General features: G+C 35.3%; 1 protein-coding gene across 4 annotated transcripts in view; it reads right to left on the bottom strand.

Moving 5' to 3' along the window:
• Positions 1–12,074: 12,074 nt before the first annotated feature.
• LOC123873160 overlaps positions 12,075–24,822 on the bottom strand; it is a 48,942-nt gene continuing 36,194 nt past the window's right edge. For 2 of the 4 annotated variants that reach the window (XM_045917881.1, XM_045917880.1), the window contains exon 3: positions 12,075–15,602. In XM_045917881.1, coding sequence (XP_045773837.1) covers positions 15,585–15,602 — 18 coding nt within the window. In that variant the 3' untranslated portion in view covers positions 12,075–15,584. The remainder of the gene's footprint in view (positions 15,603–24,822) is intronic. The other 2 variants (XR_006797617.1, XR_006797616.1) reach the window with 2 other exon arrangements.

Raw genomic sequence — 24,822 nt, 5'->3', positions numbered from 1 at the left:
TATTATATTACTAGGTGAGAATAATAATAATTAAGAACCGTTGGCAAATTAAGAATTAAGTAGGTAGGTACATTCGAGCTTATAACAATATTTTCCCTATGAAAACCCACAATTATTATTAGCACATTGTAAAACTAATGATTTTATATTTGGGTGTTAAGAGCATACCTGAGACGAAAGAAATTTATCGAGTAGGTATTGGAAGAAACTGTTGCCGTCGCGCTGCGCCCGATCGCATGAGTACCAAACGAGTCATCAATGTGTGAACGAGTAGTGTATTTGTGTGCCGGCCGCCCGCTTCCCACGCTCACCCTCGCCCCTCCCAACCCGCGCCTCCGCCGATCGCTTGCTTTGCTTTTAGTCGGATGTGGATGTCGACGACTGCAGCTTGCGTTACTCTAATACCTAAACTTACCTACCCGCTCTTATTATTGATTTGGCTATTGTTAACGGACTTGAATCTTTGCTTCACTGTTTTGACTCGGCTTGAATATCGGATTTTGTGTAATTGTTTCATCGACTGAAGAAAAATCGTAGGCAAGTATAATTTTGTTACCTACTTATATTTTATAAGTAACTATTTCATTTATTTTATGATATTATCTATACTTTTACTACTAATACTATAATACTATATACTATACAGTGTGTTTTTTTAACTTGGACAGTATGGGGAAATCTGAAACCATAGAAGATACAAAGAAAGCGTCTTAGAAACCATTTGCTCTCTTTTTATGAAAACAATTTTGGTGGAATCAATTTTTTGGTCAAGCGTGAGTTGTCCATTGAGAGTTGAACATTTATTGAACCACTAGTATTATTAGGTTACCTTACCTACCTACCTAACAGTTAGGTACTTAGAAATGGTATGAAAAATCATTTACTAAAATTTGACCAACTTCTGCTGTCCCGATTTTTTTCTTTCCAAACAATGAAATGATCCTTACATGAAACTGAGTCGATCGGTATTAAAATAATTGTCAATTTCATTGATTTTTATGGACAACTCACGCTTGACCAAAAATTTACTCCACCAAAATTGTTTTCATAAAAAAAGAGCAAATGGTTGCTAAGATGCTTTCCATGTATCTTCTATAGTTACAGATTTCCCCATACTGTCCAAGATAAAAAAAAACACACTGTATACTATATATGCCTGTATACTATATAGCTGATGCCCGCGACTTCATCCGCGTGGAATTAGGTTTTTAAAAATCATCAATCAATCGTACTTCAAAATTAAATTTCAAATTTAAAATATTTTTATTCAATTAGACTTTTACAAGTTCTTTTGAATCGTCAAAAGCATCTACCACTGACTGGTTTGGAATGCTTTTCCTACCGATAAGAACCAGCAAGAAACTCGGTGGTTGCTCTTTTCAAAGATTTGATATACAATATTATGCCATGTATAAAAGCAATTGAAGTCCCGCGCATTGCTGGAGCGAATTGTAAAAAAAAAGAAACTCTGATAGATTCACTTCGTTGTGTGTTTGTCCGTCTGTCTATAGAAAACTTCCCGTTGACCTAGAATCAGGCAGGTAGAAAGGCAAGTAACGGGAAAAATCTGAATACTGGGCCAGTTTTTTTTTTGTAAAAACTTATTATTTCTAACTTTATAGTAATTGTAAAACTAAAAAGTTAATCTCATTACAATTTCAAGTAGTCCAAGTTTCAAGTCAACTCCAAACACGGCTAGGATACATTGTCTTATTACGAAGTTCCGGTGCCTGTCTTTCGGTTTCATCATCAGATCTACGTTACTAAATGGTTCTTTCTTAGTGCAAATGCTAATCGTATGTTATGTTTTCCTATTTTGAAGTGTTCCCGCGATTTCTTTAGGATCCTGTCATCAGATCCTGACATGATGCCCATGGGACCACATCAGCAGTATTATCGGATTTTAATAGTTGTATACCTACCTAAAAAGTACTTTTTATTACAATTTCAAGAAGCCCAAACACTACCAAAATCGCTTTAAGTTTTGTATAAAATGAAGAGTTCCTTCGATTTCTCCAGACTGCCATCATCAGATCATGACTTGATGATCATGAAATCACTTGGGAAGTCTACTTTAAACAAAAAAAGATTTTTTCAAATCGGTCCAAGCATTTTTGATTAATCGGGGAACACACATTGAGAAGCTCCTCCTTTTTTGAACAAGGTCAAAACACTTCTCCTTCAGTTTGTTGCATTAAAAAGTATCACAAACACTAAAAAGTAAAAAATAATTTTTGTTTAGCTACACGTGTAATGTACCTAGGTATGAAGTCGAGCGAGCATAACAAAATTAGAAATACAAGAGTGAAGCTCGCCCTCCTTCATACCTAGGTAGTAGGTACATTACACGTGTAGCTAAACAAAAATTATTTTTAACTTCTTAGTGTGTGTGATTTTTGAAGTCGGTTTTATTTTTCTTTTGATTTTTTTTTATTTCACAACTTTTAGTGGCCCCACTGTACTATAATATGCTATGCCCAGTTAAAGCCTACTGTTTACTAAGCTATTACACTGATCGCGAGCAATTTGCTCTTATCCATTGAGGAGTTCTGTTCTCCATCTCCGAAGAAATTCATCAGATCTTCACCAAATTCATATGGGACCACCTGCACAGTATACCCTTTCAAACAAAAAAAAATTTCCCAATCGGTCTAAGGGTCTTTGAGTAATCGGGGAACATACATTAAAAAACAAGATTCCGACGAATTGAGAACCTACTCCTTTTTTGGAAGTCGGTTAAAAATAAATGATTGCAATCGCGATATAAAGTATCTCAACCCTGCTTCAACAATAAAAAATAATACTTACAATCACACGATAATAAATAAAAATAATCATTGTATCGTGTAAGTATCGACATCGGTGTACATCACTAGAGTATCGATAAAAATATGATCAAGTGCCACTTCCCTATTAGTGTACGTGTAAGCTTTACCCTCCCTCACCTCCAACCTGCCCCCGTAAACTGCGAAAGGGACAACTGCAGCTCAGGCTGATTTTACCTACCAAAAACCTCGACCAAAAGACGTTTCGTATTTTGCTGTTTCCTTCTTCAAAACTGGACAGATCTCGATGGTTCTTATACCAAAATTTAGAGGAAAAGTATATCTTTGCTCCTATGTTTTGCTTTTTTGTTAAAAACTTATCAAATTTGTATAACAGTCGTCTGAACCTGACGGTTGAAACTGGCGATTTTTTCGGGTTTTCGGATTGTCATATTTATTTTCGTGATAATGTTTTGGAAAAAAGGAAAACATACAGGCACGCATTAATGAGACCTAGATTTTTGTGAAAAAAATCATTGCTCTAGAGACATTATCCACGAAGGAAACAGGAGAATACGTTTGTATGGAGAAAAGCCACTCACGCTTGCTCTTAACTGTTTACCTATTTCACATTAAGTATGCCCAGGCTTAGTAATCACAAAATATGATCATTGATCATTCTAGTAGGCTTCAAAAATTGAAGTTTTCAATGGCACGTTTAAGAGTTATGATAAAACAGCGGTAACAAACAGGTGAAAAGTAACATTTTAAGCAATATCTAAAATAATATATGTTCGTATAAATGATCGCTTGACAATGATAGTAAGTAAACAAAATTCAATTAAAAGATAACACATCTAATCCACGAGGTATATTTTGGAGGCAATGAAAAGTAATTGTATTGAATAAGCAATCAAGATGTAAAACGATAAAATTATTACCGCAATTAGCGTCACGGCAATTTTGAGATCGATTTATTGATTACTTCCATCAAACCAAATAACTCGCGAAATCCGACACGATTCGATTAATTATCGAGAGCATTTTGAAGCATTATAACGGTTAATGTCCTATCAACAAATATAATCGATTGTGTACAATATGAATCGATAATCGATAAGTGGTCTAAGTAAAATGTTTATATTGTAAACACTAAACATGTGAGGTGATGATTGAATCTGTACACTTACACGACTCGTTAGCCTCTGTATTGATGGAATTCAGTGCAAACGCATAACTACAAACCCGTATTGTTTCTCCATTTAATGCTAGATACCTATTTGAAAATTTTCACTTAAAATCACTTAAAAGTTTACAGCACTATAGCGAGTAATTAATTTTTTAATCGATGACGCGTCACGATACATCGATTTCATTTTGGAAAAATCGAATAGTTCGATTGAAGCGTGTCGTGATCGCAGTTCGCAGATCGAATGCGTGCAATCAGTTCACCAGGCGTTACACTACTAAGTAGTAAGTACGGTGGTGTTACGATGCTTGTCTTGAGTCGCTGCAGGCTGACTAGTTGAGGCTGTGAACCGATATATTATTAGGGTCACACTTACGACTAATGATCTGTAATCAAATATGTAGGAAAGCTTTAGGACAAAGTTTTCAATCGCCTTAGGCCTCTCAACCAGGGCTCAGACGATATTGAGAGGTAGATGGATCAATAATTTTTTTAGAATAGTTGTATGAAGATAAAGCCAATAGATCTGCTGGCCTGGCGAGCTTTAGGGGCCCATTTCACCACTTTAGAGGTGCAATTTCGAAAAATCCTACGTTAACAAGTATTACGTAGTAGAAGCAACTCCCATACGAAATTTCAGACTCGTAATTCTTGTAGTTTCAGAGATTTCGTGACGAGTTAGAATGATGGGGCTTTTGCATTTTCGCATTTTCTGCAACAAAGATAAGTCACCCTCACCACACTCTGGACCTGCAAATGTTCATGGGTGGTGATAATCACTAAACATCAGGTGACCCATCTAATCGTTTGCTCGCTATTTTATTAAAACAAGGTACCTAACTAATTTAGCTGAGCTAGGTAGGATAGATTGTACGAGTAAGTGTACCTACTTATAGCATAATGTTATAAGTGCAAACAGTAGTAAGTATGGCGATATTTTGTCGAACTACTTGTTGCTAATGTATGTGATCTAATATAGATAAGTTCAAACATGGCACAGACCGTCGTGGGATCGAGACATTGAGTTTTTTCGCGTGTCTAACATTACATATGTCATAATTTTAAGGCCGACACGTTTTCGTACGAAACAAACTTGCCCGATACGTCTGCGCCCGATGCGAATACCAAACCTATGACCTCTGGCGATTTTGGTGTGGGTGCAAAACATCATTAAAAATAATATTATAGTGCGTATATAGAAATCGTTGCAAAACACGAGAGTTGCGAAAGCTTCGTAATCAAAATATTGCTGAATTTGACGGCCGGTTAGAGCTAAACTTTCAAATTGCTTTTATTGATATTTAAAGTTTAATAGTAACCGTAACGTACTTTAACCATTCGATATGCAACTGACCTTAAAGTGGTTTCTTAAAATAAAGATAGTTAGCAAACAAGCAGGCGAGTCACTTGATGTTAAGTGATTACCGCCGCCCATGAACATTTGCAGCACCGCCGACGATGCGTTGCCGGCCTTTCAAGAATTTGTTGATCCGCCTCTTGAAATAACCCATGAAAATTATTAAAATTAGGGTTAATTTTATTAAATGCCCCAACCGGAGAGAGAAACCGGCACGGCTCAAAAAAAGGCTCAAAGATGAGAAATATTATCCATAATCTGTGATATTATAATGTAAGTATTATATTCGTAATGTTGATGGTAATTCAGTTCCAAAGAAGAATTGACCTATAAATTACAGTGAAATTCGTCCCGAATTAAAACTTCCTCTTTTCGTCAATTTGTAACTTGCAAGTAAGAAAACGATTTTCGGACATCGATTCGATTTCAAACATCCTATCAATTTCAATAAGTTTTATGGACAGCCGAATTAGAACAAATTGTATCGCAGAGAGGTCAAGGAACCGAAGTTTCGTGTGACGTAGGAATTAAATAGGTGCGTATGATCATGAATATTGTCATGTTTTCAATCAATGGATTTGTTAGAGGTGAATGACATTTAAAGCTTCGAAGAATTGGCTGCGTAGACTAGAGTACCCATTTTTTTAATATCTATAGTAGGCAGGTATATATTTTTTTTTCTATAATAGCTTAGGTAGTAGGTACCTATTAATGTGATGAGCGTGGCTACAATACTGTAGGGACTATCAATAAAAGACCCCTGTCTTTCACCGACTTGCGCTGTATCCCAAGCGCATAGCAGAGACGGACAGTAGAGGTTTAGCAATAGCACAATAGGGTCTCGCTATTATGGACCCTAAAAAGACTAGTTAATAAAAAGCTCCCTGTTTAAACAAAAAATCGAGTTAATTTTCCTAACGAACTTTTTTGTCAGCTTTCGCAGTAAAATTACTTTTCAGTTCGGTAAATACGAGTATAAGAATATGCTAACTTTTTTCAGTTACTGATTGTAAGTTGTAACCATAATCGTAACCTTGGCCCGAATTATATTCTAAATACTAAAGTTCATAACGGCATCTTGTATACGGGAAATTGTATAAGTCACAATTTTTTGTTTCTTTTCATATAAACTACTCAATCCAGTTAGTAGGTAGGTAGGTACTTACTTTGTTGTTTTGCAAACATAAGGAATGTGGTCTTTTCGTATTACCATTTAAGGCCCTTTAAGGTACAGTCAGCTTTTAATACAGGTATTTTTTTAAATACTTGACAGTCCAAGAACGTTTTTATAAGATCTTCATCATATGTATCAACCCAACGCTGGCTCACTACTGAGCACAGGTCTCCTCTCAGAATGAGAAGGGTTAGATAGGCCGTAATCTAACAAGCTGGTCAGTTCCGGGTTTGCACATTTCACACACGAAGTTTTCCTACAGCGGTAAAGTACCTACTTAATTTCTTAAAACGTGAGCTCGGTGCGTACCCGATATCGAACCCTGGATCGCCGACTAGGCCTGACGTCTTAACCACTAGGCTATCACCACTGATTTGACTTCTGATCATACCTACCAGTTGGCGATGTTATCTAAAGTGGAAGCGGGTGAAACTAGGGGAGGTAGGTATGGCAGTTTGATTAAACATATCGTACTGGAAGCTTCCCACGAGACAAAACCAAAGATAATTTAGAAATTACAAATTACTCCTGCTGGAAATCGAACCTCCTCGGAATTGGTCCTCGCACTCTACTCGTGTGCTTATAGACCATAGCGCTCACCACTGTACCTATCCATACTAATATAATATTATAAATGCGAAAGTGTGTCTGTTTGTCTGTCTGTCTGTCTGTCTGCTTCCTTTTCACGGCCCAACAGTGTAACCGATTCTGACGAAATTTGGTACCGAAATAGCTTGCGTCCCTGTGATCGAAATAGGCAACTTTTTATCCCGGAAAATCAAACAGTGCCCACGGGATCTGTAAAAATCTAAATCCACGCGGACGAAGTCGCGGGCATTCTCTAGTTACGAATATCGTGGACAATCCGGTAAAATGAAGGGTTAGAGATCATTAGATGTTAGTCGGGGAATGCTAGTCATGATTTTAAAAAAATGACTAATATTCATTACAAAAAAATATATATATTCGATGTAAACTGTACTTCTTTGTAAAGGACATAAAATGTTAAGGAATGTATGGGAAATGTTTCCAGTTGACTTATTGCCCTTCTATTGTTCTGCACGAAGGAATTTCGGAAGCCCTTGCTGAAATCGAGATCCTAAGATCATAGCGCGAGGCGACTCTTACACTACCACTACTCTTACTCTTATCTACCAGTATAATTGTATAACTTTGCCATCAACAAAATCAGTTCATTTTCCAATCGTCGCGCAGGCAAGGAAATGAAACCATCTCAGTAAATTTAAAATTGGTAATCCGATAGAAGATAATTAAAAAATGTAAAGTACAGTGAAAAAGATAATTTTAACACTACATTTACTTACACAAAACTAAATTCCTAAGTAGGTTGGTACCAAGACAAAATTTTTAAAAAGCAATTAAGTATAAAAATAAATTAAAACGTTGCATCATGGATATTTCCATTGGAATTTATAGATACCAGAACACCCGTTCCGGAAAGATGTCCATGTTCTTATCATCTAAATTGATTGCATTGGCACCAGTAGAGACCTACTAGGTACCTACCAAATTGCCTGTAATTGTAGAGATCTATAAAATCTAGAAATAGTTAGGTACTTACGTACTTTTAATTGCTCGCCTGTATGGATAGCGCTTCTGGAAATGCGTTGTGTACATTCTTACACTAGATATCTACTATAGCTTATGCCCGTGACTTCATCCACGTGGACTACACCATACTCCTATTTTACCCCCTTTGGGGTTGAATTTTCAAAATATTTTCTTACTATTCATAATAGCTATCTGCATGCCAAATTTCAGCCCGATCCATCGCATAGTTTGGGCTGTGTCTTTCTATCTCCATAAATCGTATGAAAACCCGTACTGCAGTTTCTGAGATATAGCCCGAACATACCTACACTAAATCAGCGTGGCGAAGAACTTCAATTTATAATAACTTGAAAAATGACGAACTCGTATTTAAAATTTCATCCGCTAAGGGGTGAATTTTCCTAAAATCTAAAAACCTATTGTCAAAATTTCAATTTCTAAACTCAGCAGCTTAGACTGTGAATCATTCTGTCAGTCAGGATATGTATAGACAAGTCTTTTTATATGTATAGACTAGCTGATGCTCGCGTCCTTCATTCGGGTGGAAATAGGTTTTTTTAAAATCCCGTGGTAGCTCATTGATTTTTCGGGATAAAAAGTAGCCTATGTGTTATTCCAGGGTATAATCTATCTCCGTTCCAAATTTCAGCCAAATCCGTCGAGTAGTTTTTGCGTGAAAGAGTAACAAACATCCATACAGCCATCTATTTCTCGTTTAAGTATAATATAAGTAGGATTGCCGTTAAATTAACATGGTTTTATTTATCTAAATGAAGTTTGTCTCCATACTTATTTACCTCGGCTCACGCGCAGCTGCCATGGAAGCGCGCAAATAAATCACGCAATGACACGCCATATATCTTTCACCAATATTGTGTGCAGCAGTAGCACCTTATTCCGTTCGCTGGTGTCAGTTTCATTGGTATTTCTAGGGTATTTACAATCTATATGCCTTATGGGTTAAGCCGCAATTACATTTTGCAGTCAGCGTTCGAATAGAGTTGGTATCGTGATGCCAATTTTACTCGAACGCTCAAAAAAAGAGCTCTGAACTTTAGACCTGGGCAGTGATTTAGGGATCTATTTGATGGTTGGTGACGCGTGACGAGGGAGGTGTCTGTACTCTCTACGTCTATACTGCCGTGCAATTGGTTTGTCTAACAACCTTACAATTCCCTCGCGATGTAAAAGTAAAGTAGGTACTTATGAACAGACACTTCTCCTCAGTCGTTCGGAGTTCTTTTTACTTGCAACCAACTGTATCCTAAATGACTTTTCATGGACTTTGTTAACCACTAAGTTCTACAGGCTGGAACGGTGGCAATTTTTACCCGAACAATCGCCTTGATATTTAATCCGATTCAAGTTTTAGTCAGATTCAGGGTAGTTTTTAACCCCCGACCCAAAAAGAGGGGTGTTATAAGTTTGACGTGTGTATCTGTGTATCTGTCTGTGGCATCGTAGCGCCTAAACGAACGAACCGATTTTAATTTAGTTTTTTTTTTGTTTGAAAGGTGACTTGATCGAGATATCATCCAAGAAAATCGGTTCAGCCGTTTGAAAGTTATCAGCTTTTTTCTAGTTACTGTAACCTTCACTTATTATAAATAAGTAATATTATAAATTTTTAATTTACACTTGTAACTAGGTAGGTATGGATACTCAAAAGACGTAATTTATCGTATTACTCGTAGGATCATCGTAAACTGCGGCTTTGCGACGATATGTAATTCCGCTTTTATGCCGTAAATTAAATATAGGCCTCCCGTCCCTGGTTAAGTACATTGCCCTTTAAGACTCCTGACGAAGTTAACAGGCGCATTAAATTGAGCTTTAGCACAGCGGGCGCTGTTACCTTATTAGCTAGAGATCCTACATTTCTAATATCCATTTCTGGTTGGATCTAGAGTTTATATTCCTTTCCTTTTCCAAATCGGTTCACGTCTTATGGGCAAGGTTATGGACCTAGGAATTTCAAAGCATTCTAAAACGATGCCACGTAGAATACCCTAATGTGACCATAATAATATTCGCAAAATTACTATATAAGGTTTTTGCAAAATAGGTATTTGTGCCTGTCACAACCGTGGCCATAAATAAGAAGTGAGGTGCAGTAGACGCAGCCCCACAGTCAACCGGTCTCGTTATAAACATCAATTTTAAATTATCCGATTAAAAGTCAACGTGGCTAAACTTATTGCGGGCTTTCATGTTTTTGAAATCGGGAAACCATCAATATAGAAAACCAAAGATCTGCATTAGACATTATACATATTTACAGATTTTATTTATCGATCATCGGATTAGTAAGTGTAAGAATAAATGTTATAAGTGCTAAAAAAGTTGTCTTTATTTTATTAATTAAAGAAACGAACTGGCAAACAACAAAAAACAAAAATCTCTTTAAAGTCATTCATGGTCATTTTATGGACATTTCTTACAATCAACAGAGCCAGTGTTATTATTAGCAGATATACCTATATATTTTATTCATAAAGCATAATATGATTTAGTAGCGCACAAAGCAAAAAATATAATACAAAGTGCAAACTAGACGAAAAGATAAAAACCTTAATCTATATTACCTACCATTAGTAAATATGGATTGGATACACATTTCCGTACTAATATTAATAAATGTCTAATATTAATAAATGAATTTGTCTGTCTGCCTGTCTGCTAGCTTGTCACAGCCCAGCGTTCAACTGAATTTGTCAAAATTCAGTACAGAAATAGCTTACATCCCGGGGAAAACGGCTACTTTTGCTCTCAGAAAATGAAAGAGTTCCCACGGAATTTTTAAACACCGAAACTTACGCGAAGACAGCAGCTAATGATTTATATTCCAACTGCTCAAACTTTTAAAGGACATAGGTACCTACAACAAAATAAAGTCCCTAAGTTTGAAATTTTATATTTTTTTATGCTCTAAAGTTTATTCAAAAGAGTTACGAGTTCTTGCGAACTGTGTATCTTCGGTATTTCGTATCAACGAGGCCACCAATGGAATTGATAGGATCAGTGGTTTCTATAAATGCTTATCAATGACAAATAGCTCGATCGCCTCCCGCGCTGCAATCAATGTGACTTGTATTAATAATTTAATAATACCCAATATCTCGACACAGATTGACAGCTGGAATACTTAACGGTACGTAGTTATTGAACAGAAACAAGTAGGTAAGCCGTAGGTAAAAATGCTGCGTGCTGTAATGAAAAGAAGAATTAAGGATGAATGGGATAGGCAGACATCTAAAAGCTAGCTATCTTTCAGATAAATGCAAAGGTGTTACATGAAAGATGCTTGCTAGGCAACATGCATCGCCGTAATCCCTACGCAAGAAATTTTTTTCAGAAATTCCAACGGGAATAGGTAGTCAATGTCAAATCCACGTTGACGAAGTAGCTGGCATCAGCTAGTCATGTTATTAACTAGAGTCTAGAGCTAAATAACAACAATTAACTAAGTAATTAATAGTATATTGTTATGTTATGGTATGGTATTATAAACGCCTGCTAAAAGTTATTGCGCAAACATACAGTATGTGAAATTGCTTTTAGGTATCTTATTCACTTCAGACTTTTTAAATTGAAAATGATACAATTCTAATTAATGTACAAATTATGCCCGCGTGGAATGGTGCCAAGAACATTGGCTGCAGTTCCGTGCTGGACAGCCAGGCTGACCCTTTGTGCAAAAAATGAGCTAGCCCTTCTATTACCAGGCTATAAGCCGCGGTGAAATGTCTCCTACAAAAATTTTTGCAGACTTGCATTATTTAAATTTTTCTACGTGCGTAGGCATAGTAGGTCCTGTACATACCTACTATACCTAAGCTCTAACCTGAATGGCATAATTTCTCGAAATAACTAATCTCACAGATGTTGGCTGATATTTTCTTTAATAAGTAGGTACCTAAGTAAAATAAAATATATATTTACGTATAATTTTTTATTACAAAATATGACGTGTGCAAACTGCAAACGAGGGATTAAGTAGGTGTAAAAAAAAAGATCAACGATTAATAAAATTTATTCATCTTACGCACAATATGCTAATTTAATATCCACTTCTTATACCTACCTACTTACTCCGGAATGATTAATTATAATATCGCATGTATATTATATTATATTTAAGAGAAAAAAAACAGAATAAGTTGTAAGTAGTAGGCACTTAAATTATACTTATTTCTTTTAAAAAACATAGTTTTGATCGTAAAAGGGGAAACTATTGACATTCGAAGGAAAGCAAGCACAACTTTTTGCAACTCTGTAAAGTCATCATTAGCTGATGATTTTACTATGATTTATACTAGCTTGGCTAAGGGTTGAAACATATCTTACTACCCTATGTACTTTACATGCAATATTTATACAAAATAATATTATGTTCATAAGCTTAAAAATGCTTGTCTCGATATTGATTCGAGAAACGAACTTTTCAGGTTTTCTGCACTTTTATCCATTTCACAAAATGTATAATTTTATAAGCTAACTAACCAACTGCCACGTATTCGAATTAATTCTCAACAAGTCATTATCAAATCGAAACACTGCCGACATAGTATTTTATGTGATAACATAAAAGCTAATAATACCTACTCCTGCGACGTAGTTACGTTATGACGTCAAATTCATTAGAGCGATTACAAAGTCTTGATTAGATGGAAATTAACATAACTTTATGTTAATTTTAAATTAAAAACCTATAAATAAATATAATTTGATAACTGTAAATAAAGCTTAACTTTAATTAACTAAGGCAAGATAAACTTTTGGTATATTATTGCTACATTTAAAATAATACTGTGGACATAAATAAATAAATAAATATTGTAATCTCAGTATAAATTTGACAGATTTAATTCTTTTGGAATTAAAATTATCAAATGTTGCAATATTTCAAAAATCTGAAACATTCGGAATCAAATCAGTTTAAGAATATTTATAAAATCTGAGAACTATTGTTTACATATTTTTTTTTCTACAAAATTAATGATATGTTACTATTCTGTTATTCTTGATTGTTAAAATTATTTCTAAATGGGGAAAAAAATAATTAATAATTTATAAGGAATATTCTTAACAATATGATTACTTAGCTAATCAATAATTACTTAACTCGGAATATTTGGGAAATACATTTTCCTAGTAGATGCTAGGTAGGTAAGCATACGTATAAAAAAAATTGAGAATAATTTATTGGTGTTTACAGATAACTAAAGACATAGATAAGACAACTAAAAATTACCTGTGAAAGACAGACATAATACAGAGCCAAGGTGATGCGATTCTTTTTTTTTTACATACGGAAAACCTAGTCAAAAATAAATAAAACAATTTGAATTTTGGAATTTGATTATGTACTCTAGCTAAACCATTTCGTTTTATTGATTCTTATCTATTGATAAATTTAATTATATAAAATTTTCAAAATAAAATAATCACAGGGTATAATATCTAGGTACCATATAAATATTGATAAAACGTTTTTTTTTTCAAGTCTGTTATTTAAATTTTGAATGAAAAATATTAAATAATTATTCCAATTTTCAACATTGTAGATCGGCACCATTCCATTAATTTATTTATTCAACATACCTACCTAATTTATTAAATTAACGTGCATTTGCGTCACTAGACTTTTTAATCATAAACAATCATAATTGCCAATTAAAATAAATGCAATCTGAAAACACATTAATATGAGTACATAGCGAGAATATTTTACATTTAGAAACGGTTAATAACCTATTAAAAATTCAATATACGTATTTAATAGGATTTAAAATATTTCAACAGAAAAGGTATAATAGCTGATTTTCACTTAAAATACCTACGGAACACTAAGGCAGAGATCTATGGATCGCACTTTGACATTGCTCAGACTTAAGACACTGTTAAAACGAGACAGCGTTATACCGCTGGCATAAATCTGTCTCATTTTAATTGAAACTTAAGTCTAAGCAAAGTCAAGTGCGCTCTGTAGATTTCAACCTAAAAGTATTTAGATGATGAATACTTAGACGCTGTCTTAATTTGACACTCACAAGCTTGCGAAGACGGTTGCTTTGAATTGATCACATCAACAGCTAGCAAGTAGCTAGTTAGAGTAACTTCTATATTGTGTTCTCGCAATCAGGGCTCAATTACGGTAAAATGACAGTTACTGTAGCTATCGTAATCACCTCTGATTGGTTGACACTCTCTCGCTATTGGCTAAAATTCATTGTCGCAATGATTGATGCAACTTTGCTGTAATCCACCAGCAGAATACAATCTTGTTCAATTATTCGCATCACTTGTTTGTGCGATCTCCAGGGCAGCGTCTTATATATTTAGCAAACTTACGCATTCACAGGCGTAAAGGCATACGGGTGCAAATGCTTTAGTGTGGTAAAGCGTAAACAATAACATTATACATACTTAATAAAAAATAAATAAGAATATATAGTTGCGTGCATGCTGCTTGTTTCGCTTAATTTAGGAGATTTCACACGTAAAAGGTAACTCATAGTAAGCAAGCTTTTCATAAGAATAAGATCAATATCATTGCGGAGCGTTAGCGGGCTAACTAAGAAATCTGTCCTCAACTCCTGAGTTTAAAGTTTCGGTCAAACTGAGCTGTGTAGTTAGCTGGATCAACAAACTTGGACGTTTTCAAATTGACACGGGACAGTCACATACCAGCGATAGGAAAATATTCTACTAGATATGGCGTTTCATAGTAACAACATATTGTTCCAACGAAGATCGTTTACGGAACTCCTTCAATCGTAGCCCGCTTTATGACGCAGAAACATGCACACGTCCCATAGATAAACTTTTATACCAGGCACGTCGTGTTAATTTGGAAGTCTTTTCATTCAAAAGTGAGAGTATTATTCAATATTAGGTGGTACTTACGGCACAGGTATTTAGGTACGGGCCATGGCACGGGCCAGTCTTAGATTACATTGACGTCTTTTGCATAATAGGTATACAATATCGCGTCCCGTATCTCAGCTCTAGGTTTGTAGTACGACCGAAACTTTATTTCATATCGGCTACCAAACGAATTTATTTATTTATTTTATTCACATTTTTTAAACTTATGGAATATACAGGGCATTTTTATTACATGGGTTTTAATCAATGGGTTTTAGTAAAACATGGTTCTAAATAATTTAATTGCGAATCTAATCTAAGTACTCACACCTAGCCTTTCACTTTAGCTTGCTCGCAAGTGTATGATTTAAAAATTATCATCATTAATTTAATTCTACTTTTACAAAAAATCATGAAAAATTGAGTTAAGTTTCTCATAAAACAAGGGAATGTTAAGGTCGTCCTAGATTAGACCGCTACTGCATCGATTCTAGGGGCCCCGAAGTGATGTCCAGAGTCCCAGAAGTGGAGTCCAGGGTCCCAGAAGTGGAGTCCAGGGTCCCAGAAGTGGAGTCCAGGGTCCCAGAAGTGGAGTCCAGGGTCCCAGAAGTGGTCGAGTCCAGAGTCCCGCCGCAGATCGCTCAGGAGTCAACGCCCTCAATCAGCGTTTAACATCTGGAACAAGCAATTTTACTTTTTAATTCGTGCCGTTTAACTAATTTAATCTAAACAGGGGAATTGAGTCCTGAGCGACCTGTTCGAAACACAGACAATTTACAGTAAGAAAATCGAAATATAAATGTGAAAGTGTGTTTGTTTGTTAGTTTGTCGTCCAATCACGTTACAATTATGGCGGAAAATTAAAGAGTTCCCGCGGGATTTTTAGAGCAAGGTCCATGCGGTCGAAGTCGCTGGTATAATCTAATAGACTGTAAAATATAATAAAAAACTTTGATCAATTTGAAAAAAAAATTAGTCAAGTAAAAATATAATATGTACCTAGTAAATATCGTCAATTAGAATATAATGGTCCCAAAGGTGGGTCTACGGAATACCACCATTTTTGTGACACTACTTAGCTGGCCAAAGTTGAACGATAGATTTATCTCATTTCCTACGAAATGTAGACTGATTAATCTATACTAATTCTATATTATTATCTGTACTAAAATTATAAAGTGATTGAGTTTGTAAGTTTGTTTGTAGGAAGTAATCTCTGGAACTACGGAACCGATTTTGAAAATTCTTTCACTGTTAGAAAGCTACATTATTCCTGAGTGATATAGACCATATTTTACTTTTAAAAGAATTAGGGATCCCTCTAAAAATAGTAATAAGCTACGCGTGCGGTAGCCGCGGCGGATCGCTAGTGATATAATTGATTACATCAGCGAGTGCGTGGTGTAACTGGAAATTGGAATCAATTCTATGTAGTTGAACTCCATCCTGTTTTACAGCTAACTGCAGCACGCCTGTACCGAGTGATTTGACACTTGCTCAATCCTTGCTAGGGCTGCCAGCATTAACTTTTAGATACCTAATTAATAATAATATATATTTTAAAAAACCGCTAAGGTGTTTATATAAGCCATACGAAAATATAAAGCTATAACGTGGTCTACTATTAAAATTATTTTCAGTCAAGTGAAGAAGGGGCGTATAAGCCAGTTTAGGTAAGTAGAAATATTTGCGAATTTTAAGTGTTTTTTTTTTCGTTTAACTATGTAATGCAAAATATCACACGCTTCTCAAATATTAGCTGACAAATTCAAATACACCAATGCTAACTCCTACGCTCACTCATAAATCTGGGGCCATACCTTAGCTATATTATCTAAAAGGAGATACTGACTGACAGACATAAAACTAAAACTACTAGATGGTACTCGAGACTTCGTTCACGCAGATTCATGTTTTTTAAGAGTCCCGTGGATAGGTACTCATTGATTTTCCGGGCCTGTGTGCATTCCGGGTTGCAAGTTATCTCAGCATCTTTCGTCGAAATTGGTTAAACGGAACGGTTGTGAAAAGTTAGAAGACAGATAGACACACGCATTTAGTTAGGTAGTTAGTTAGGTCTGGTAAGAAAGGATTTTGGGAAATTCTAACGGAATTCCAGAAACCGCAAATCCACGCGAAGCCGCGTCAAGCATAAAACAGATAGTGAAACATAAAAAGACGAAACTATACATCAAACTGCTGGGTGTATAATTTTTAGCTCTTGCATATTAGGTAGGTTGTAACTTGTAATATAGAGAAGTTTTTTTTTTTTTTTTTTAATTATATAGACTAGCGCTTGGCTGCAATTAGACCTGCTAGCAAGTGATGGTGCGGCCTAAGAGGGAGCGCGCTTGCTTAGAAGTTGCCTATTCACTCTTGACTTGAAGGTCCCTATATTATAGATGGAAGGGAAAACTGATGCCGGAAGGGCGTTCCATATCCTAGCGGTTCGGATAAGAAAAGAGGAAGAAAAAAGCAAAAAAGAACTGGTAATGTAAACGAGTCAACGTTATCAGGGTGAACTAGAGTGAGGGAACTCTCGGTATGATCCTGAATCGACGATATGTCAACAATGATATTGGTGATTTTAAATCATAGGGCTATATAATAGGTCAAAATATTCTATCATTTGAGCACCATTTGACGCCTACCAGTGACGTCGATGCCTCGACGTTTTGTTAGAAATTCTCGAACTGTCGTGAACAGAGACGTTATAAAGTACCTAAGTAAGAAAATGCAAAGAAAGAATTTTCAGTAATTCCACCTGAGCGAAGTCAGGGCGGGTCAGCTATAGTACGTAATATATATTATTGAATTAATTAAACATTCATAGTAATAACTTTTTTTTTGTGACGCGTTCATGTTAACTTTTCCAGTTTTTATATTTCACCAATGACGTAAAGTTTATGTAATAGTAGGCACATACCTACTTATAGTTTTTAGAGTTCCGTACACAAAGGCAAAACGGAATTTTTAATGCCATTTTGATGTCTGTCAGTCTATCTGTTCATCAGTCGGTCCGCATATTTGTCTACAGCAATAAAGTGGAATACAACTATATTATATTGTATCCTTTTTATCTTTAAAAAGAAAAAAATTAGGACTGCTAAATTTCAAATATTGTATAAATAAAAAAATATTCATACTGTGATTTGTAAGTAGTGAGTAGTGACCCAAAACAATTGGTCACATTATGCCCGGAGCCCTAAAAGAGCGAGGCCCGACTCACACTTGACCGATTTATTTATTATTTTGGAAAACAAGTTTATTGGCATTGATAATGACGTACGTGCACAGCTATCACGCACTACTACCAAACCTGTTCTTTACCGTGTTTAAAACAAAGTAGGTAGGTACCTACCCATAGCGATGAAACCGCAATTAATGTTAATTTAACCGATTCAGCGCATCCACTAATTATCCTCAGGACCTCATCACTACAATGGTGTAAAACTTAGCCTCTACAGATGTGCCAACAGATCATAAGCAAGCCTGTTGCCAACTATCCAAATCTAATCCCTCATCCTGAATGCGTCCAGCGTTGGCCATAGGCCTTCTCGAGAACATGCTAACTGATAATAATAAATTATACTTAGCATGGGCTTCATTGTTTTAAGAGGGGTCTCTACGTCACTCGTTTCATACAATCGTAGTTCCAATTTCATTTGAATATTAAGCAACCAAAGTCCATGAAATTTTGCAGACTTATTCTAGAAACTAATATCTATGTCTGTGGTTTTCCAGATTTCTGTTAAAATATTCGGTTTCAAAGTTACGCGGTCTTAAAAATTTTCATACAAATCTTTGAGCCACTGTAATTTTAAAACTACATATTTTTAGAAAAATCTAAAACACCACAGACACAGATATTAGTTTCTAGAATATGTCGGCAAAATTTCATGGACTTTACCTATATGTGAATGGCCTGTAGCCAGTAATCGATGGTAGATGTGCAAACTATTTCAGCTATCGATAAGTAGGTACTTTTCTAACTAGTCAGCTATGTACCAATCTTGTAATTAGGTAGATACCTACCTACTTCGTTTTATTTTCACTTTAATGGGCACTTGATAATGTTATCGGCCACTCAACCTTAGTTAAGGAGGAGTCGGATGAACTTGTAGTCGTGCGAAAAAATGGGTTGCCGACGGTGACGACGTACATAAGGTAGATGGCCCCAAGGTTTTGGAAGAAACCTGGTTGACGAAGAAGAAGAAAACCTGAGTTTGCATTCATAATTTCGTACTTAGACGATTTTGGAAGAAAACTATCCGAAACAAGAGATGGAAGAATATCTAATTTTGTCCCGGCGATAGGTAAGTTGCCACGTCTGTATAACTTACATTGTCTGTGAGGTCTGTTTATTATAATAAGCCATGATTAACGGTTATGCAAGCCCTGCGACCCTGCAACCACACACACACGCAAACACACGCACACACACATGAACACGACAATCATCAAACCGGCCGATTGACGTCAATGGTGGGTGGGACGGCTGTAAAAAATAAAACTATCAGTTTACTATAGAACAACACAACATATAGCCATAACAAGGCATTGTCTCCGTTTTTACTCATAACAATTGAGCATTGAATGGATGGCATCTTTTTCATTGTTTAGATATGATGATATGTTTGAAACTGGATGATGGTTGTATACGGATGCTTAGAGAACCCTATTGTTGCATTCAAATACACTATAATTTATTTATTGTATTTAGATTTTAATCATAACGCTTGTACATGACATAATATAACATCGTGGAGAAACCTGCTTGAGAATTCTCCATATTATGTTCTCACGTACTCAGTAGTGGGCCGGCGATGGGTTGATCATGATAATGCTTGCCCATCAAAAAAGTATATATATGCAATAAAGTTACCCTTGTAATAAACCCTAAGTCAATTAATAAGCGCAACCGACCAAATCGAGCTTTCAATCTTCCAGGGTTTAGACCACTAGCGTCATACGAGTAACTAAATTCACTAAACTGCTGAACTGATTTGTGATTAGGATTACCTATGCCAATTGAGGAGTTGCGTCCATTGCGATTTATCCCCGAAGATCAAATTTCTCAAACATTAAACATCCTCAGGATTTTCTCATTTAAGTAGGTAAGCATATAGGACCACACTGGGTATAACATGACAAATAAAACTTAACCATTGCTTTGGGTGACCTGATAAAAAGGTTGCATGGACATCAACAAAACTACACATTCTGCGTTATTTTAAAACAAAAGTAGACCACATCCTGGCTTTGTCTGAAAAAAGAATAAACTTTGCATAATATCGTTATCTGTCTACCTATGAAAATGAAATATTCCCATAATAACTAGGCCACTACCTCGTCGGGTCCTTGACAACTGATGACAAGTGCTACCAAGTCCATAAACCTCCATAAGCCATACTATAACTGGACGATTTCTGTACATTAAATATATTTTGAAAATTTTAAATTGGAGGAAACATTATTATCATTATAGACCCTAAAAAATTTTTTTTAATTTTTGTCTGTCTGTCTGCATGTGTGCGCATCACGCGAAAACTACTGAACGGATTTATCCATCGTGATTAGTGCGTCCAGTGAAATGTACTGCCACAGTGTCCTGCCGTGCGGTTTCCATCACACATAGCTATTTATGGATCCAAGCCTTTACCTTCCATCCTTCACTGATAAAAAAAGTGACGTCAATTGCTGGTATATTACTTTGTAGCACATTGTACTGAATTTGCATTAGAATGCTCCAACATTTGTGTTACTATGTTTGACATTTACTTTACAAAGTATTTACGGTCAGCAGTAACATGGCAACTCAATTTGCTAAAACGTGTACAAACTCACTAAGTACTTAGGTACCAATAATAATATGCGACTATTACGGATTCGGCTTTATATTGAGCTTCTACAGTAAGTACCTATTATATAGATATCTAGGCCACTACAAGATCATTGAATCTTTTTCCACAAAACCTAAAACGCACTCAATTAAGAACCTTTTTGGAAGTTGGTTCTAAATAACTTAATGTAATGGGTGTTTCATACACACCCTCGAGCTTCGCATCCTTGCATCCTAAAGTCCGCCCACGCTTTATCTCATAATTAATTGTTTATGTTTTTAGATATTCCATAATTGCCTTATTTGATGAAAAATCAATAATTTGACCTTTTGACATAGCTTAAATTCCCTCAAGCATATGCTAGCAGTTAGGACTCTAGGAGTAGGTAAGATAGTAGATATAAGTAGTTACCTACCCAATACCCATATACAGAACCATAATATTTCGTTTATGTGAGAATGATAATGTAACACACCCACTTATAAACAAGGTTATACAAAGCAACGAATTAGCAACGCTCCGTTAAACCACAGTTAAGGATAACATGGGATTGAATGACGGATGTGGACATCCGCTGCCAGACTAAACACATCCATACAAATAAGTAAATAACACAGGATTAGGATATCGCTGATAATTCGAGTGCAACAACCGTTGTATCACAATGTTATGGAATAGTACCAATGCCATGTTTACACATTAACTGACCTCCCACGCAGTTCCTACCCAGATAGTAGATACGTCTATTGTATTATCCTCTATTATGTTAATAACAGCCGTGATGGTCCAGTGGTTAGAATACTCAGATCCTCGTTAAGAATTGAATTGAATTGAATAATTTTGAGATATAATATTACGTGATTTTGCAATCCATTTCTTTTTTTCAATTGAAAATCACACTAACATTATAAAGGCGAAAGTTTGTGTGTATGTATGTGTGTATGTTTGTTACTCTTTCACGAAAAAACTTCAGAACGGATTTGGCTGAAATACGGAATGGAGATAGACTATACCCTGGATTAACTACTTTTTATCCCGGAAAATCAAAGAGTTCCTACGGAATTTTGAAAACCTAAATCCACGCGCACGAAGTCGCGGGCGTCCGCTAGTGGTACAATAAATTTTAAAGCTAGCCTTATCTAATTACTCTACAAATCATGCACGCATGGAACGGTGCTAAGAATACTGGCTGCATTTCCGCGCTGGACATAATATTAGGTATATCATATTATTATTTACTAGCGACCCGCCCCGGCTTCGCACGGGTGGACATTTATTTTTTCTATTTTCCGGGATAAAATACAGCCTATACGGATTCGGAAGAATCCCTCTAAGTAATGGTAAAAGAAATTTTGAAATCGATCCAGTAGTTTTTGAGCCTATTCAATACAAACATACAATTTACAAATATACAAAAATACAAAGGTTTCCTCTTTATAATATTAGTATAGATATATATAAAAAGAAAAGATTTGGGAGAGTTACGTACATAAAAGGAGAACTAATTGTTTAACATATCAACGTACCAACAACTCAAAGCGCTGGGTTTAGATTCGAAAAACTTGCGATTTTGCATAAATGATCTCTCTATAACGTAGACCTCCATTATGAAAGGTTCAAAGACCCCACACTAGGGAGCTGCTCTAGTCAGGCGGCACAAGACGTGACCTATGTCCAGCTGTGGACGTCTATCAGTTGATAAAGATGACGATGATGACTATAATCCAATTTTAGACAATATGCCAGAGTCCCATTTCGTGCATTTTTTGTCGTCTAATCATCTCCCATTCTTTCAAGACGATCTTTGTAATTAGTACTAAGTATACCTAAGTAGTAATAATACACAATTTCATTGTTCTCGCAGTTAGAAAAGATGTTCTTGTAATGAGGTACTAATGCTGATAATTATAAAATTATGTAGGTAATGCTATTGCCTTAGTATTTGCGTCGAACATGATAAAACAGATTATAAGTATTAAATCACTTGATTACAGGTATTGAATGACTTCAGATTATAATCACTTACAAATACATTGACTAAGGTCTGTATAATGTAATTTATTATTATCTATTTATTTAAAAACAATACCAATAACTTTATTTATTACCTTTATCCATTCTTCAGTAACATTCATTATGAATGCTACCGGTCAATTAAATGTATTAAAAATATTTAAAATCACCTATATTTATCTACCAATAAGTAGGTTTTAATTTTATTTTAATTCGCACGATGTTGCAAGAGCACGAGGACCACGATCTTCAGAAATGAAGGAACAACTAGAGAGAGTGAGAAAGTATGTTTTATACACCTACACTTTTTGATTATCAGAATTTGCAGTAAGGTTTTCAAGGGTTTTCACTATAAACCTGTAACGCAGATGTTAAGCCTGTTCTTAGAAAGGGATCTACGGCAGAACCCCTCTAAGAAAGGCTTTTGAGAAATTTCGACGGGACTTTTATCTAAATCCATGCAGATGAAAATGAAATTGCGGATTTCAGCTAGGTACTTAGTATTTTAGTAAAAAGTGAAAATAATGCCTAAGTGTCTTTTTTGCATTTTGTAAGAAACTGTTATCGGGCTGACATTGACAAAATTCAAATCATGTGTTCTATGGAGACGAGTAAAGCCATCAAGTCAAAGGTTTGTTAATTAACAGTTTTCGCAAAAACACTTTACCTTTTTAGGCCGTTCGTCTATCGAGGCTAATTATATTATTTATTTATTTAATCATGGATAGTGAATGCATAATTGAAAGAAATTTTTAATACCGAAAGTAGTAACATAAGTTCAGAAGTTCAAGAAAATAACCCTCAGGACTTTTCCTAAAAGATTACTTAGCAGGATCAATCAGAATGAGAAAATTCCCAATAGCGGCGCTTCCTCTAAGATAACTTTGTTTATTGCAACAAACCTAACTTGGTTAAAAGTACATAATACACGCCGTGTGCTTGACCTACTACATAATAATAAAAGGTACGATTACATTGCATAAGAAGGTAATAACAAAAACAAAGAAACGTGCGCAAAATTCAAATTATTTGAAATGCAAAACTACCTAGTATATTTAAAATTCAAATTCCGGTTGTAAATGACAAGCCTAGTACATACTAGTTAAATATGGGTTAAGCTAATTTATCCGCTTGTATACCTAAACTACGTGCGTCATTCATTCTATATTAGCATGGAGAAAATTATGTACAAGCGGATATAAATAAATCATTTTATTCGCCACGTGTCCTTAACTTATTATTTGTTTGTTCTTACAACAATATAACTATGTTATTCAGTTGCCGTATCTATTCATTTATTGATGGAATCAATTAATCATTTACTTATTGAGAAATAGGGTTACAGATTGGTTTTATTCTAAATAGGCAGGCATCTAATATGTACCTTATTATGTTGTTTCCAGCCTTTCACACTATTATCTTCCACCTATATTACAAAATAGACACCTACATCAATTTTCCCATCAATCACAATAGCAGGTCGATATTTTAACTGTCATTATTAATTTAAGTAATATCAGTTACCTATATTGTCATTATTACAGGCCAGAGTGAGGTTATAGGTTCAAAAGGTCTAGAGGTTTTACAAGAGAATTAATCTAAATTATTGTGAGATGGATACAAAAACCGAGCTTTCCTTGTGTCATCAATAAGTTAATCATAGATTAATTTGATCAATGACTTATGAATGATTGATGCAGCTTTTCCGTAATCGACCAGTGGGTCCGTAGGTAAAGCTGCATCAATCATTGCTACCATCTGTTGTGATTGGCTGAATTTATGATTTTCTTGCTGTAACAAACTTCTCGAAAATCTATGTGATTGCGATCATCACATTGCATATCTAACTGCAGCGGTAGGTCCCCGGAAAGATTACCCCCTAATTCCGGTGGGTGATGAATATCGCTATGGATCCTACAATACTTTGGATAGCTGTATACATGATATTAACTTCTTTTCTTCTCTTGATTGGTGGTATGATTATTATTTTGTTATGATTTCAATTATCTGTTTGCAATTTCGTTCTAGATAGAAGATTT

Source organism: Maniola jurtina, chromosome 16, assembly GCF_905333055.1.
Source record: "Maniola jurtina chromosome 16, ilManJurt1.1, whole genome shotgun sequence".
In the NCBI taxonomy this organism is placed as follows: domain Eukaryota; kingdom Metazoa; phylum Arthropoda; class Insecta; order Lepidoptera; family Nymphalidae; genus Maniola; species Maniola jurtina.
Note: the sequence above shows the minus strand (reverse complement) of the source record. Positions and strands in the feature narration are given on the sequence as shown.